Source organism: Cajanus cajan, chromosome 8, assembly GCF_000230855.2.
Source record: "Cajanus cajan strain Asha chromosome 8, NIPB_CcT2T_4, whole genome shotgun sequence".
In the NCBI taxonomy this organism is placed as follows: domain Eukaryota; kingdom Viridiplantae; phylum Streptophyta; class Magnoliopsida; order Fabales; family Fabaceae; genus Cajanus; species Cajanus cajan.
Genome location: NC_138524.1, coordinates 55,013,572 through 55,029,453, shown reverse-complemented (window position 1 = coordinate 55,029,453; position 15,882 = coordinate 55,013,572). Strand labels below are relative to the sequence as shown.

Below are 15,882 nucleotides of genomic sequence, written 5' to 3'. Positions count from 1 at the left end.
CTTTGCAACAAGTTGGGGCCCTTATTCTTGAAGAAATGCCCAATGATGAAGACAAGGCCAAGATGGTGAATTGTATCAAGGATTGTGAAGCCTAATTACGCTATTATCTTAGTGGGTGTTTTTAGTACTTGTAATTAGTAAATAAAGGCCTAAAACTCTTGTTAAAGTGGCTGCCAACTCTTGTTTGGGCTGCACCACTTATTAGGCTAGTTATTAGGCAAGTTTTTTTTAGTTAAATAAGATCCAAACCTTTGGGATGAATCAACCATGAGGCATACCAAAGGGTGCACGAATTTAGCATAAATTCCCATGTGTGTTTTTTTTTTTTGTGCATTAGTGGTCATAATTGTTAGGCTTAGTGGAGTTCATTAATTGCCCACTAATGTAAGTGAAAGGTCTTGGTTGTAAGCCTATAAGCTGCCTACTGGGATGAATAAAACATAGACAAGAATTTGAGTTTTAATAAATAAAAAACTAAGTGAGAGTGATTCTCCAATTATACTTAAGTGATTCAAGAATTTGGGCATATCAAAGGATCATCCATAATTCTTTGTGTGAAGCCTTCCTTAGAAGAGTGATTCTTCCTCCATTCCTTTACCGTTTCCTTCCCTCCATTTCTAGCATCTAATTTCCTTACCTACATTCCAGAAATTAAGTCTAAGATTGAACCCAAAAGATCCTTCTTCAACCCTTGTGCAATTGGGAATCTTATCATTTGGTATCAAGAGCTCCGGTTTTTGGGTTCATCCACATCATTTGCTGGAATTTCTTTGGGTAACATCCTTCCTTGTTATTTCTCATTACCATTTATATTACCTTAGCGTTCTTTCTTTATTTGCTGAACCATTGCAAAAATTAGGCCTTAATAGGGTTCAATATATATATATATATATATATATATATATATATATATATATATATATATATATATATATATAATAAAATTTATGCTTAATTAAAAAAAAAAAAAAAAAAATTGTGGCTGAATGGTTCATGCGTTTAGAACACTTGAAACTCAATCTTTAAGGTAATATTTTGGTTTGGTTGAAGGTTGTTACTAACTTATCTAAATTCTAGTTTTTTTTATTCCTAAATTTCATTGTTTTTTTTGAATTTTTTGTGGCTGTTTTGTATTCCTTTTTAAGCCTACCCTAAACCTTGCTTTTAACACAAAAAAAAATTGTGGTTTGTTCTTTGTGTTTTCTACTTTTTTTGAATTTCTTTAAAAAAAAAGCCATTAAGAGTGACATACACGAGTGTTCATTTTACGAGTGTAAACATGTGAGAAGAGTGGTGAGGTCCTATTTTCTTTGTCTTTGTTATTACTCTTGTTTTTGAAGTATGGCAGATGGAAATCATTTGGATGGAACACAAAGACTCTTGTTCATCGCTATTAATGCTCAAATGCAAAGATTATTGAGAGAAAACAATGAAGAGTTGTATGGAAGAATTGAGCGATTAGAGAATCGTGATCATCATGAAGAAGAAAGGAGAGGAAGAAATGGTGATGCTCCTAGGCAAAACAGAATTAAAGATGTTAAACTTAATGTTCCTCCATTTAAGGGGAAGAGTGATCCGGAAGTCTATGTGGAATGGGAACTCAAAATAGAACATATTTTCACTTGTAACAATTATGATGAAGAGCAAAAGGTGAAACTTGCAGCAGCGGAGTTCTCGGACTATGCACTTGTGTGGTGGAATAAGTTGAAAAGAGAAAGGTTGAGAAATGAAGAGCCTTTGGTGGAAACATGGGCTAAAATGAAAAGGCTCATGAGGAAACGTTATGTGCCGGCTAGCTATGCTAGAGATGTGAAATTTAAACTTCAAAAATTGTCACAAGGCACCAAAGGAGTTGAAGAGTATTACAAGGAATTGTACTTGCTCATAATGCAAGCCAATATTGAAGAAGATCTGGAACTAACCATGGCTCGTTTTATTAATGGTTTGAATAACGATATTCGTGATGTTGTTGAATTGTAGGAATTTGTTGAGATAGAAGACTTGTTGCACAAATCCATTCAAGTGGAACAACAACTCAAAAGAAAAAGTGTGACCAAGAAGAGTTCTTCTAATTATAATTCTTTTAGTTGGAAGGACAAAAATAAGAAGGAGGTGGCTGCCACTTCAAGCAATCCAGCATCTACTTCTCATGGAAAATCATCCTCTAAGTCCTTAGAACAACCTCAAAAGAAGAGTAAAGACATAAAATGCTTTAAGTGTCAAGGCATGGGTCATTATGCCTATGAGTGTCCTACCAAAAGAACCATGGTTCTCAAGGAGAATGGGGATTACACTAGCCAATATGATGTTAGTGAGGAAGAAGAAGGTGACATTGAGGAGGAAGAGGAGGCCCTTGAGGGAGATTTATTGATGATTTGGAGAATGATGGGTAGTCAAATGAGTCCTTTAGAAAGAAGCCAAAGGGAGAATATTTTTCACACAAGGTGTTCCATCAATGGAAAGGTTTGCATGGTGATTATTGATAGAGGGAGTTGCACTAATGTGGCTAGTGCTAGATTAGTGTCAAAGCTAAATTTAGACACTAAACCACATCCTAGGCCATATAAACTTTAGTGGCTTAGTGAGGATGGAGAGGTGCAAGTGAGGCAACAAGTAGAAGTGGAGATTTCCATTGGAAAATACAAAGATAAGGTGCTATGTGATGTAGTTCCAATGGAGGCCAGCCACATACTTTTGGGAAGGCCTTGGCAATTTGACACTAAAGCCGTCCATGATGGCTATTCCAATACGATCTCTTTTGTGCACCAAAATAAAAAGATTGTCCTCAAGCCTTTGAGTCCTAAAGAGGTGTGTGAGGATCAAATGAGGATGAGAGAAAAGATTTCTTTGGTGAGGAAAGAAAGTGATCTTGAGAAAAAGAGTGAACAAAAACTTGAGAAAAAAAAAAGTGGAAAGAAAAGGAGCGAAACACTTGAGAGAAAAGAGAGTCTTTTGGCAACAAAGGGTGAGGTGAAGAGGTTGTTGTTTGCTAAGCAGCCCCTTTATCTAATGTATTGCAAAAATCAGATTTTAAACACTAACACTTTTGATGAATTGGAAATACCTTCTAGTATTAAATCTCTTTTGCAGGAATTTCATGACATTTTTCCATCAAGTGTACCAAGTGGATTACCACCTTTGAGGGGAATTGAACACCAAATTGATCTCAGACGAATCACTTCATCTATAAGATAAAAGACTTTAATTTATATTATTTATGATGTCTGATAACTAAAATTTTTTTGCCTATGTCATTCTTTAACAGATTGAAAAGAATAAAAAACTTATTTGGTACTCACACTTCATAAAGGAACATAAGCATGCTTTGCGTAAAACAAAATGACTAGTAAATCCCTCAAAGCATGCAAAATCTCAAAGAAAGATGTTTTCTAACTGACACATGCATCATTCCTTTCTTTTGATACCTTAAAGGTGATAAGTAACCTCCTTGATCAGATAAAAAGTGACAATTTGGTAAAACACATTTAATGTTTGCCTTTAGTGCACCAACGAACACTTCACGTTATAAGGAACGAAGATGAAGACAAACGAAACAAACTTGTAAGAGATGCTCAAGGATCTACATCTGTCATTTGCATAAAACACTTATGTAAAAAAGTTTGAAGATTCGGAAAAAAGATACATACTTACGAAAAGAAAAAACACTCATTGTAAAAATATATTCTTCTATCTGTAAAAAAGTTTTGTACTTAATTGGTTGTATCATATCTTGATAGTAAAACAAAACAATATAATGATTTCCAAACTTTAACTGTGTTATTACTTTGAGCCTAAAGAGTCTTGCTTGTAAAAGAATACTTGGTTGTTGAAGCCTGGAGAAACTTTGTGTTCAAAGAGTACTTGGCTAGTTTCTTGAAGACGCAAATCGAAAGAACACTTAGGTCGATCCAGAAATAACTTGTGAAAGAATACTTGTATCTTTGCGAAATATAGTAGAACTTGATCAGATAGATCAAGAAATAAACGCAGTCTCAATGATTAAAACGAATTTGTATGAAAACACTATATGTTTTCTTACTTAACTCTTCATCTACACTCATAAGGTCTTGATACTATTTCACTATTTTGAAAAAGTATTGAGTTTTTTATTGACATTATTCAACCCCTTTTTAGTATTTTTCTTTACTCCACAAACACAACAATTTATGTATCATTACACATTTTAATTAAGAGATCTCTTACAACACATGTGAGTAATTTAAGTAGTTTGACCTTACCGACCCAACTTAACAACACGATCTTTTTGTCTTGCTAGATCAACAACAAATTTGGATATCAATCCACAACATAACATGATTTCTTGGATTTTACCACTTAAATTAGGAAAATCCAGTATCTCTTTTAGGAATATAACATCTTGGGTACGAGTCTATTATGGCATTAGTATGCATCAACTAATCCTATATAAAAATAACCTTCTGACTATCCTTCATATATTGCACAACTTTATAGTAATCAATAAGTTATTTTTCCCTTCAAATTTATACCTTACTCAAATTTGGTCGCTTCTAAACCAACATGACTCGACTTGGCCCCCATATAGTATTAATTAAGAACTAAGATGAGACTCAATAATCCACTTTAAGAGACAATAATACTCAAGTGGGATTTTTCAACAATTGGACTCTCAAAGCACTACAACACATATCTACACAATGTGATATTTCAACTTTTAAACACAACATCTTTCCTCTAGCCTAAGTTGAAACATAGTTCAACATCATGCATCATGCATGTAACAACACAATATTACACAACAACATACTATTCATGCTCATTCAGTATGTCCATGCCGGATTGATCAAGCTCTCGCTTGGTGTTAAAAGATAGACTACCATTGAAGCATTCACACTCAGTGCCACTTATCTCATGCCTAACGTAAACAAGTTAAAGAGTCCCTAAAGCACTCGCACTTGATGCCACTTATATAATGCTCGACGTAACCAAGTTAGAGAACCTTAGAATCACTCACACCCGATGTCATTCATCTTGCACCTAGTACAAATGAGACAAAGAACTTTTGAATCACTCACATTCAACACCACTCCTCTTATGCTCGATGTAAATGATGCAAAAAGCATTTGAGTCATTCAATGCCTAATGTCACTCTTCTTTCACTTAACATAAATGAGAAAGAGAACCTCTAAATCATCCGCACGTTGGTGCCATGATGTTGTGTCCAAAGCAGAGGCGATTTCTGCACTTTTTAGGATCACAATTTAGGTCCTCCCAAATCTCCAATTACCCACAATTCATCATAAGATCTAAATTTCAACAAACCAAACCATTACAAACCATATAAACACCATATATAAACCAAATTTCTCAAAAAGAACATGCATCAATAAGATGATTCAAAAATTATCACTTTCTCTTCAAAATGTCCAAAACAAAAAAGCCAACACATAAGAATTCACACTTCTCAATTCATTAACAAAATCAAGAATGTGCTAATCAAAACACAATTAACACATGTAATAGGTTTGGAAGAATGTGACTACTTTAAGTTATTACTAATATTAGTTGGTACAAGTAGTAACAACTTGTATCACTTAATCAAGATGTTCAGAATTTGAACATGATGTTAAATATAAAATAAACTATGTTAAAGAAAAATATCTATTTTATGTGCACTTGTGATTCTTGACAAAAATTAGACATTATACAATATATACTAATATTATGATAAAAAAAAACTTTAATTTTAAATAAAACCCTCTAATATTTTAGGCTACAGCCAGCTATGAACTTTTTCCGAAGTAGCATGGTTAGGAAAATGTGTTATTTTCTTTCAAAAATTATTTTAGAAGTTCCATATGTTGACATTATGAGTTTGTGACGTCGACCTTGACACGGACATCATTTTGGATTAATCAATAATATATCGTTGCTATTTATGGAAATACAAATTAATTTATATTTATATGATTGCAAGGAGTATTATTGTTTATTGAGGTTAATCTCTCTTGAAGATTCTAAAGGCACTGGTGTGTTATCCCCTTCTAACTTTTCTCTCTCTCCATGCATGAGAATTAAAACTCCTCACCACTTGCTTAAAAACAAATTTACACTCACTCAAACTAATCACTTTATATAAATTAATATATTTAAATTACTAACACGCCTTACGTAATTAAAATAACGTTATTTGTTTTCACAATTAATCGGTTGTTTTATAGTTTAAGTTTTTTGCTAAATAATTTCATTCCTGTTTTTTAAGAGGGGTGACAACCAATGGTAAATTAACAACATTTGTACAATAAGTTATTTTTCTTTATGAATTTTCAGTCATTACTTTATCTTGATATTTAATTAAAAACATCATAATTTTTTTTTTGAAATATAGATAAAAAAAATATAAAATAAAAATAAAAGACATTAAAGAACTATAAAATCTATTTGTGTTGCAGTCACGGATGCACAGAAAAAAGTTGAATGTCTGAATCAGGAATCTTTTGAACAATCTAAAAGGGTTTGATAGCCATTGATGGTTTCACTGCAAAATCGGATTCGGAGGCGATCTTATTATTTATTCTCTTTTGTAAACCTATCATCATGTCATGCCTTTGAATCTGATGATGTGTCTTCTAACTTTAGCTTAGCCCATTCATTAAATTAATTACCCTAACACATCAACCTCCATTATCATACGTGGTTTTTTTACCCTCAACCTTCCATATTCTTTTTCTTCTATTTTTATAATATAACCATGTTTTACTTGCATCTCTCTACAAATTGAAATAATATATATAACATCTTATATTTAAATTCTATTATTATTATTATAGAAAATTCTATCCTTATTAATTGAGTAGATATCGGCACAGTTAGAATTCTAATTTTATTCTAAATTTGTTGCTTTTAATAATTTATTTATATAATATTTTTATATTTTTGAATTATATTTATATATCTTTTGGAATATTTTATCCTTCAATTTTCTTTCTAAATTATTTAGTCATTCTATTTGTATTCTATATATGTATTTTTCTTTGTAACAGTATATGATTATACACTTAAAATAGTTTAGTTTTAATAATTTTTTAACATATTTTTATTTTTTTGCCTTAAATTTTTTTAAAACTTTTATAGTGTAAATTAATTTTTTTATTTCTATTATTTGTTAATTCTTTTAATTTTTTTTATAGTAATATGATAATTTTAATCTCTATAATTTGGTCCTATTTTTTATTGTATAAATATAATCTAGATTTTTATTTTATAATTAAATTATTTTTTTCAAATTTTTTATTAGTTCACATATTAAAATGTCTTAAAATTCCTCAATATATAAATCTTTGAAGTAAACGTATTAACTTTATATATTAAAAAATAGGTATTTTAAAAATCCATGAACATAAGTTATTAGTTTTAAAAGTTAAAGACTAATGGTGTGTTTGGTAATATATATAAAGAAGGATAAAAAATATATAGGTTCAAAAAATATTGAATGTATTCGATAAAAAAAAGTTTGAGCTCCAAAAAAGAAAAAAACTTCCCTCCTAAGATGAAGAGAAGTTAGTTTAACAGAGAACTTAGGATCTAGGTTCTGTTTATGTAGCTGGTTATGTTCGTAAATATGTATTTATTTATTTAAAAATAATAAATAAAATTAGTTTATATTAAATAAACAAATATTTATAATAAAAATAACAACAATAATAATAAATAAATAAAATTTTTAATGATATAAATAATTTTATTTATTAATTTTAAAAATTAACTTCCACTCATTTCTTTTATACCAAACACACTTTATTTCTATTATAATTCTTATCTATTTCTCCAAGCTTCCATTCTCTTCTATTGTGTTTCTTTCATTTCTTTCCTCAATATCTTTAAACACAGTCTAAAGCTGAAGCTTGAAAATTTTTCAAGGACTTTAAAACACGTAAAACCTTAAAATAAAAAGCAACATCATTCAACTCAGATGTTCGGCTCCATTTTTGAGACCCGGGTACATGATAAAAAGGACTTCAACTGAAACTAGAACAATAGACCCCAAAAAGTTCAAACACGGTTTTAACTTCATTATTCTGTGATCATTCCATCGCATCATGTAAAAGATGGGGATTTCATTTTTCATTAATATAATTAAATATATATTATGACTTAAAGTTACTCGAATCAACACCACTCACTAATGGCACAAAAGAAACAAAAGGCAAATGAAATGATAGAAATCAATTAACTATATAGCTTCACAAGAAAGAAGCCACGGGAAAATGAAGATATCATGTTGCTGCTGCTACTTTGATTATAATTAAGAATGAAGAAATTGAAGATTTCTTACTTATAAGAAGATCACATGAAATACCCACAATGAGTCATTGAAGGGTGCACATTTTTTTACTTTCACAATATAACTAACTATCTAGCAGCATAGTCCAATGCAATCACACAGAGGGGAAAAACTTGTTTAGATTGAAAGGTAGAGAGTAAAACTCCTCACTCCTTGTATCTGTCTTGAATGAACTGAATCTATCCCACCAATGCATGCCTGTGTCTTTACGAGTCTGGCTGTCCTTCTTGTACAATGTGGCATCCAAGAACAGAGCCAACGAACCAGCAACAAACGCTTTTGATGAGAATGCGACATTGATCATGTCGTTGAACTACCAAAAAGCGGAAATATAACTTGGTTAAGTACTTTAAAGTTTGTAATAACCATGCACAATTGAACACTCAATAAGAAAGAGAATGAGAGAAGCTATATAGTAGATACCCATCTAGCATGGGTGTGCACTGGACCATAGTTCTTAAATGCTGTGTACTCATTGAAGTATTGTGGTATGGAGAAGCCCATGAAAATAGAGACTCCCAAGATGAATTTGGTTCTAAAGCTGTTTAAATTGCAAAACTGAAGGAAACTGAGGCCTGCAGAACCTATATTGCAGGAAAAAAAAAAAAGACAAATAATGATAATAATAACAAGGACTTGCTGAAATTAAATTATGACAAAAAAACAAACCATATCCCTCAGTTAATCATACAATACACATACCCACATAGGCAAAGAAAAGGCAATATAAAGCTGCAACTATTGGTGCTGGGATTGAAGCAAACACAGCTCCAAATTTTCCTGCAGACACACATATATATAGCACTTTATAACCTGTACATTGGTTCACCAGGGAGAAGAATCTTATCAAAATTGCTAGCTTAATTACCAAGTATGGAGAAAAAGATCATGAATCCTGCTGATATTTGAACAACCCTTCGGCTACCAACTCTTGTCAAAGCTAAGAGTCCTGCGTTCTCTCTGGGACAAAGCCAAGAAGAATGCTTCTTATAATGATTCAGGTTTAATATATATCCTACTATGAAAACCCCCTAGCGCCCATCACATATAATTTTGAATAAGAATCTTACACAGAAACTGATGATCCATTCCCTGTCCCAAAGATGCCAGATAACAAAATTCCTACCCCCTGATACATAAGAAATAGAAAATAATGATGTTCACAAACATTAAGAAAAGAAGTATATGACAAACTAGGGAGTAGAGCAAGCAGAAAACCAACAAGGCACGATCATTTATACATGCTGACATTCATTTACCCATATATAAAATAATTTAAAATGTATAATGTTATAGATTAGATATTAGATAAAGAGAAGCAAACAAATTAGGTGGGTTTTTTTTTTTTTTTTTTCAATTCATAAAGTTTACCTGCCAACCGACACCACGGCTCAGAACTGAAGGTGGCAATGGAGTTGCACTTGCATACCTTGAAACAGCAATAAAAGCACCTGTTGACTGTAGAAAATTGAAATGTATGTGAGAAACCAACAACCATTATGTAAGTATGCAACAAATATCAGTAATGAGAGAAAGAAGTAGAGAAAGATCATGTACTCGCATGATTATATTACTTTGTTGACATTTGTCTACACCAACTTGATAAGTTTTAACAAATTTCTTATACTACATCTTTTTAAGTTCTTTAAAATATAAGACCTCGAAGAGAGGAGAGATTCCAGAAGTCACTCATTTGTTAATTACAATCATAAAAAAGAAAATTATAAGATTATTGCGAACATATAATGGCATCCCTGTTTTGAGTGCTCCACATATTATCAGATTAATGAGTCAAGCGTAACAGATTCCACGCTAACCGCAACTAAGGGCTTCTAGAGAAAGGGACAAAATTTCAGAAATTTACCACATTTGTTCCACAGCACATATATAGTTCACAAGCATAAAAATAAACAAACCTCTACTAATGTAACAAGTGAAGCAGCCATCGTAGAAAAAGCTTCCCCAGCATCAAATGTGGGAGCTCCCCATTGGAAAGGATATGGGATTCTAATCCTGATTGATACATTTTATCAGCAAAAAAAATTGTGATTTAATCAAATTAAATTCATTTTTCCTTAGTCATTAAGATGATCTAATTAAATAACAAAACAAGTTTCAAGAATCATCAACTGTGTCCTCCAAAATTTACTGCTACATGAAGAAGAAACTGTTTCTAATTCTATCATTAGAAAAATCATAAAGACCCTTACCAAGGTGCACCACTTATAATACCAGCACGATCAGTTCTACAAGTATCCTGAGTTGTTTGTGGTACATTTTTATAAGCTCCTCCCACAGTGAGAAGATGAGTATAAATCCACACAATTGTCACTGAGACTAAGACCGCAAATCTATCAACGATAGGCTTTTCTCCTTTCATCACGTGAGGAATGTACTGTGCAAAGAAATGTCACTACTTTAGAATGTAACATTTAAATTGAAGAAAGTAAAGAAAAAGAAATTGAAATTTATCATAATTTTGTCTTTGGTAGGATAGGTACTTGGGGTTATTTTTAAAGATGTCCCAAATGATGCAAGGCAATTTAACATCATGAGAATCATAGATCACCTGTGAAAATACTAGTAAGATTACAATTTCTGGCAGCCCAATCTCCACACATTTTGCAAGCTAAAATTCAAAAGACATGATTAAGATGGTGTGAATCATAAGAATTATATAACTCATACATGTAGGAAAGAAATAAGGATTAGTTCTTGTTGCAGATATCAATACCACTGGAAAGCCCAACTCATAAAGTCCAAAACCTGACAGAGCAACCAAGGGAATAGCAGAGAGAGGGCTCAAGAACCTGAAAAAATATAGCAAATTACTCACCAACATGATTTTAAGAGGCTGAAAATGAATCAATAACTTTCAGAATTCCAGAGTGGTAAAAGTCCTATCCATCAGTGTAATTGCGATTTCCACAAGAATTTATGATACTAATGGGGAGTTACCAAATAAAGTGGGGATTAGAACACATGATAAAAGAATTAGACCTAACCCATGTCCCAAACAAGCAAATGCTTATTTGGAGTTCAGTAACTTCTGTTGACAGAGATTGAAAGTACTTTTAATTTCAAAGCAACAATTTCTTCTTTCTTCATTTGTGCATTAGAATTTGGAATTGTGCATCAGAATTCACAAAAGCACTTTTCAAACTTTTTTCCAAACGTAACCTAAATTGGAAGCATCCCTTAACATAAAATAAAACTAAAAGTACTTCATTGATAATTTAACAAAGCACAATGTGACTACAAGAAGGAGACAGGAACCAACCTCACTACATTGCGCCAAAGTCCGCTGAAACAAAATGAACACTTTCCTTTCTATTTCTATCTTGGAAGTGGGGAATTCACAAAAGGACTGTAAGATGTGATAAATCTCACCACAATTTGTGTGAGGCAATCAATATGATTTAAAGAAAAAGATTACAATGTAAAACAGGAAATTACATCATAATAATGAGAGAATAAATGGTAGGATATTAGTCCTGATAACTAGCTCTTAACACCCCCCGTCAAGCTAAGCGTTGGATTGAGACTGACACGAAGCTTGGATCGAAACAATTCAAACAACAGACGAGGCAACGCCTTTGTAAAAATATCAGCAAGTTGTAGAGAAGTAGGAACATGGCGAACAGCCAAGCGACCAGAGGCAACTAACTCACGGATGAAGTGACAATCCAAATCAATATGCTTAGCATGCTTATGAGCAATAGGATTCTGAGCCATAAACAATGCACTTTGATTATCACTGAGAAGGAGAGAAGTCGCAGACAACCCAACACGAAGTTCACGAAGGAGATTGAGCAACCAAACAAGTTCAGAAGCTGTGTTGGCCATGGCCCGGTACTCAGATTCACAACTAGAGCGGGCAACAGTAGGTTGTTTCTTAGCACTCCAAGACAAAAGATTGTCACCAAGAAAGATAGCATAGCCATAGGTAGACCGACGAGTGTCCGTGCAGCGAGCCCAATCAGCAACACTATAACCAAGAACCGCGGGAGAAGGTGAGCTGCGAAACGTAAGTCCAAAATGTTGTGTACCACAAACATAACGGAGAATACGTTTGACAGCTTGAAAATGATCAATAGTAGGAGCCTGGAGAAATTGGCTTACCGTGTTGACGGCATATGATAAATCAGGGCGAGTAATGGTTAAGTATTGTAAGGCCCCAACCAAAGAGCGGTACTGAGTTGGATCAGAGTAAGCCACTCCATCACTGACAAGATGAAAACCGGCAGCCAATGGGGTCGAGACAGGTTTGGCCTCAAGCATCATAGCTCGGGAAAGCAGATCATGAGCATATTTGGCTTGTCCCAAGAACAAACCATCGGCAGTATAAGTGATCTCAAGACCAAGGAAGTAGCCAAGCTTTCCTAGATATTTAATTACAAACTCAGCATTAAGACGAGCAATAAATTGAGTGAGAAAGGGGGGATCACTTCCAGTAAGAATAATATCATCCACATAAACCAAGAGGTAGAGAGTGATGCGCCCGCGATAGAAGAAGAACAAGGATGGATCAGCCCTGCTGCAAATAAAACCAGAGCGCATCAGAAAAGAGCTCAAACGTTGAAACCAAGCACGGGGCGCCTGTTTGAGCCCATAGAGAGCCTTGTTCAACCGGCAGACATGAGTCGGAAAACGAGGATCAACAAAGCCAGGAGGTTGTTCCATATAGACAATTTCAGTGAGGTGGCCATGAAGAAAAGCATTTTTTACATCCAACTGATGAAGTGGCCAGCCATTAAGCACGGCAAGTGATAAAATAAGACGAATAGTAGTAGCCTTGACAACTGGATTGAAAGTGAGTGAGTAATCAAAACCTGGAATTTGCGTGAAACCTTGAGCCACCAAACGCGCTTTTAAGCGCTCAATAGTGCCGTCACTTTTGTGTTTGGTACGAAAAACCCATTTACTACCAACAATATTAGGAGCAGATGGACGAGGGACTAAGGTCCAAGTATGATTGTTACGAAGAGCAGAGAGCTCATCCTCCATTGCTGCCAACCATTGAGGATGCTTCATGGCAGATTTAAAACCCTTGGGATCAGCAGCAACATGCAAAGCAGTGAGAAGAGCAGTAGGCTGGTGATGAGCGGGGGCATAACGCGGATTAGGCCGAAAAATGCCATTCTGTGATCTAGTCTGCATACGAACAGCAACTGGGGCTGGTTGAATAGAAGCATCAGAAGAAGCAGGCAACACTATAGGAGAGGTTGATGCTGGGGATGGAGTTCGTGGAGGAGAGACAGGTTCCGATGAAGCAGGTGCAACAGGTGGAGCAGGATGGGGAGCCAGAGCAGCATCCAAGGAAACACATGATGGACAAGACAAGGTAGTAACTGGTGGTGGTCTCGTCGGAAGACTAGAGGAAGTAGACATCGAAGAAGACTTGAAGCCTGTGATTGGTTCATAAAATGAAGAAACCATAAGATCAATGCTAGAAGAAGGAGAACCTGCAAAAGGGAAGCAAGTTTCATCAAATTGAGCATGGCGAGACACATAAATCCTGGAAGTGGTCAGATCTAAGCATTTGAATCCTTTGTGATGACTACTATAACCCAAAAATATGCAAGGAGAACTCTGAGGACTAAATTTATTTTTCATGTATGGGCGCAAGCATGGAAACACACGACAACCAAAAGGATGAAAATTAGCATATGTAGGCGCAACTTGAAATAGAAGTGTGAATGGAATCTGGCCGGATAGCACCTGAGAGGGAACACGATTAATAATATATACTGCAGAACTAAAAGCATCAACCCAATAACGAGTAGGAACATGTGACTGATACAACATTGCAAGACCAATCTCAAGGACATGTCTATGTTTCCGTTCAACCCGACCATTCTGTGCTTGAGTATGCGGGCATGAGAACCGATGAAGCACACCAGAAGAAGCAAATAAATCCTGTACTTTGTTATTCATGAACTCGGTGCCATTGTCACTTTGGAAAACTTTAATAAATCGAGAAAATTGGTTTTCCACAAAGACTTTGAACCGAACAAGCACATCATAAAAATCTGATTTATGTCGTAATGGATAAAACCAGGTAAAACGAGAGAAATCATCCACAAAAATAACAAAGTAAGAATATCCAGCAACAGAAGCAACTGGAGAGGGTCCCCATAAATCACAATGAATAAGATCAAGAACGGCAGAAGCCCTTTTATTATTGTCATAAAAAACCAAACGTTTACTCTTAGCCATCTGACAAGTAGTGCAACAGATTGGCTTAGGCAAAATAGACGAAACATTTAAATAACCTTGCTGATTTAACTTATTAATAACATCAAAATTAACATGTCCCAAACGAGAGTGCCAAAGTTCAAAAGAGGCACGAGGCAGTGAAGAACTAGTAGTAAGCAACGCTTGTGGTCCTTGATCCATCACATAGAGTCCTTGATCACATCGTCCCCTTGCCAGAACTCTGCCTGTCTTTCGATTCTGAATAACAAAGGAGTCATCCACAAAAATAGCTTTAGCATGATTATCACGAGTCAGTTTGATAACAGATACAAGATTTTTAGTTAGATTAGGCACAACCAAAACATCTGACAAAGGAACAATATGTGATAAAGAACGAGAACCAACATGAGTAATATTTAAAGAGGTCCCATTACCCACAAAAACACGATCAGTACCATTATAATTTTGGGAATCAGTCAACTGAGACGAAGAAGGTGTCATGTGAGATGTGGCACCGGTGTCCATATACCAATCTGACTGGTTTGAGGTATCCACCGAGCAACTGGCAGCAAATGCCTGAGCCAAATTAGCAGACTCAGAAGACCGGTCCTAGCGAACAGGACATTTGTTAGCATAATGACCCTGTTCACGACAAATCTGACATCGAGGGACATAAGTGTTGCGACGACCAGAGTTGTTGCGACGTTGACGAGAACCACCATTAGAATTGCCACGGTTACCACCATTAGAACCATCATGGGAATGTCCACGGTTACCACTGCGAGACGACTGATTGCCAGATGAGCGAGGTTGATTGTTCACATAGAAGGCAGCTGGCTGAGAGGGCGTTGGTTCCTCAAGAGATGCCTGAAAAATAGCATGGCTTTCGACCTTACAAAGAATATCAGTAAATCGAGGCAAAGGTACCTGATCAAGCTGACCCGTGGAAAAATTTGCATAGGAGGGACCAAGACCACGAAGGAACCAGTGTACTTTGTCATCATTAGCAATAGGAGCACCAATAGCAGCTAACTGATCACAAATAGTGCGAAATTTCTTTCCATATTCTGTCACAGAGATGGAACCACGACGCATGAGTTGAAGCTCGTCACGGAGGCGCAGTTCACGAGCCTTGCTGCGTGAAGCATAGGCAGTATGCAGAGCATTCCAAATATCCCGAGCAGTGTCAGCACTGAGTGTCTCAGAGAGGGCCTCCTCGGTCAAGGAAGAAAGTAGGAGACTGGTGACATTTCGATCTTGAGCTTGCCATTGAGCGAATCGAGGATTTGGAATAGAATCAAGGATTGGCGACGGTGGTTCAACAGAACCATCAACAATGTGAAACAAATTCTGATTTTGAA

The 15,882-nt window shown here is 35.0% G+C and overlaps 1 protein-coding gene across 3 annotated transcripts; it reads right to left on the bottom strand.

Moving 5' to 3' along the window:
* Positions 1 to 8,190: 8,190 nt before the first annotated feature.
* LOC109815358 (nucleobase-ascorbate transporter 7) lies at positions 8,191 to 11,322 on the bottom strand. Of its 3 annotated transcripts, XM_083062638.1 has the most exons (11): positions 11,282 to 11,322; positions 11,058 to 11,133; positions 10,893 to 10,952; positions 10,534 to 10,718; positions 10,240 to 10,336; positions 9,695 to 9,781; positions 9,394 to 9,452; positions 9,192 to 9,283; positions 9,026 to 9,103; positions 8,747 to 8,907; positions 8,191 to 8,636 (listed from the first exon to the last, which is right to left on the bottom strand). In XM_083062638.1, the coding sequence occupies exons 1-11, from the start codon at positions 11,305 to 11,307 to the stop codon at positions 8,418 to 8,420; spliced, it is 1,140 nt and encodes a 379-aa protein (XP_082918764.1). In that variant the 5' UTR covers positions 11,308 to 11,322; the 3' UTR covers positions 8,191 to 8,417. The 3 variants fall into 3 exon arrangements, with proteins under 3 accessions (XP_082918764.1, XP_082918766.1, XP_082918763.1); XM_083062640.1 differs by lacking the exons at positions 11,058 to 11,133; positions 11,282 to 11,322 and adding an exon at positions 11,160 to 11,257; XM_083062637.1 differs by lacking the exon at positions 11,282 to 11,322 and having other exon boundaries at positions 11,058 to 11,188.
* Positions 11,323 to 15,882: the final 4,560 nt, after the last annotated feature.

Excerpts from the sequence above, each read along its gene's own strand:
- LOC109815358 (XM_083062637.1), bottom strand. The coding sequence starts at position 11,165 with ATGTTGGTGAGTAATTTGCTATATTTTTTCAGGTTCTTGAGCCCTCTC. Across the intron at positions 10,337-10,533 it reads ATTATAAGTGGTGCACCTTG|GATTAGAATCCCATATCCTT; the intron begins GTAAGGGTCTTT and ends TGTATCAATCAG. Across the intron at positions 8,908-9,025 it reads CCTTTTCTTTGCCTATGTGG|GTTCTGCAGGCCTCAGTTTC; the intron begins GTATGTGTATTG and ends CCTGCAATATAG.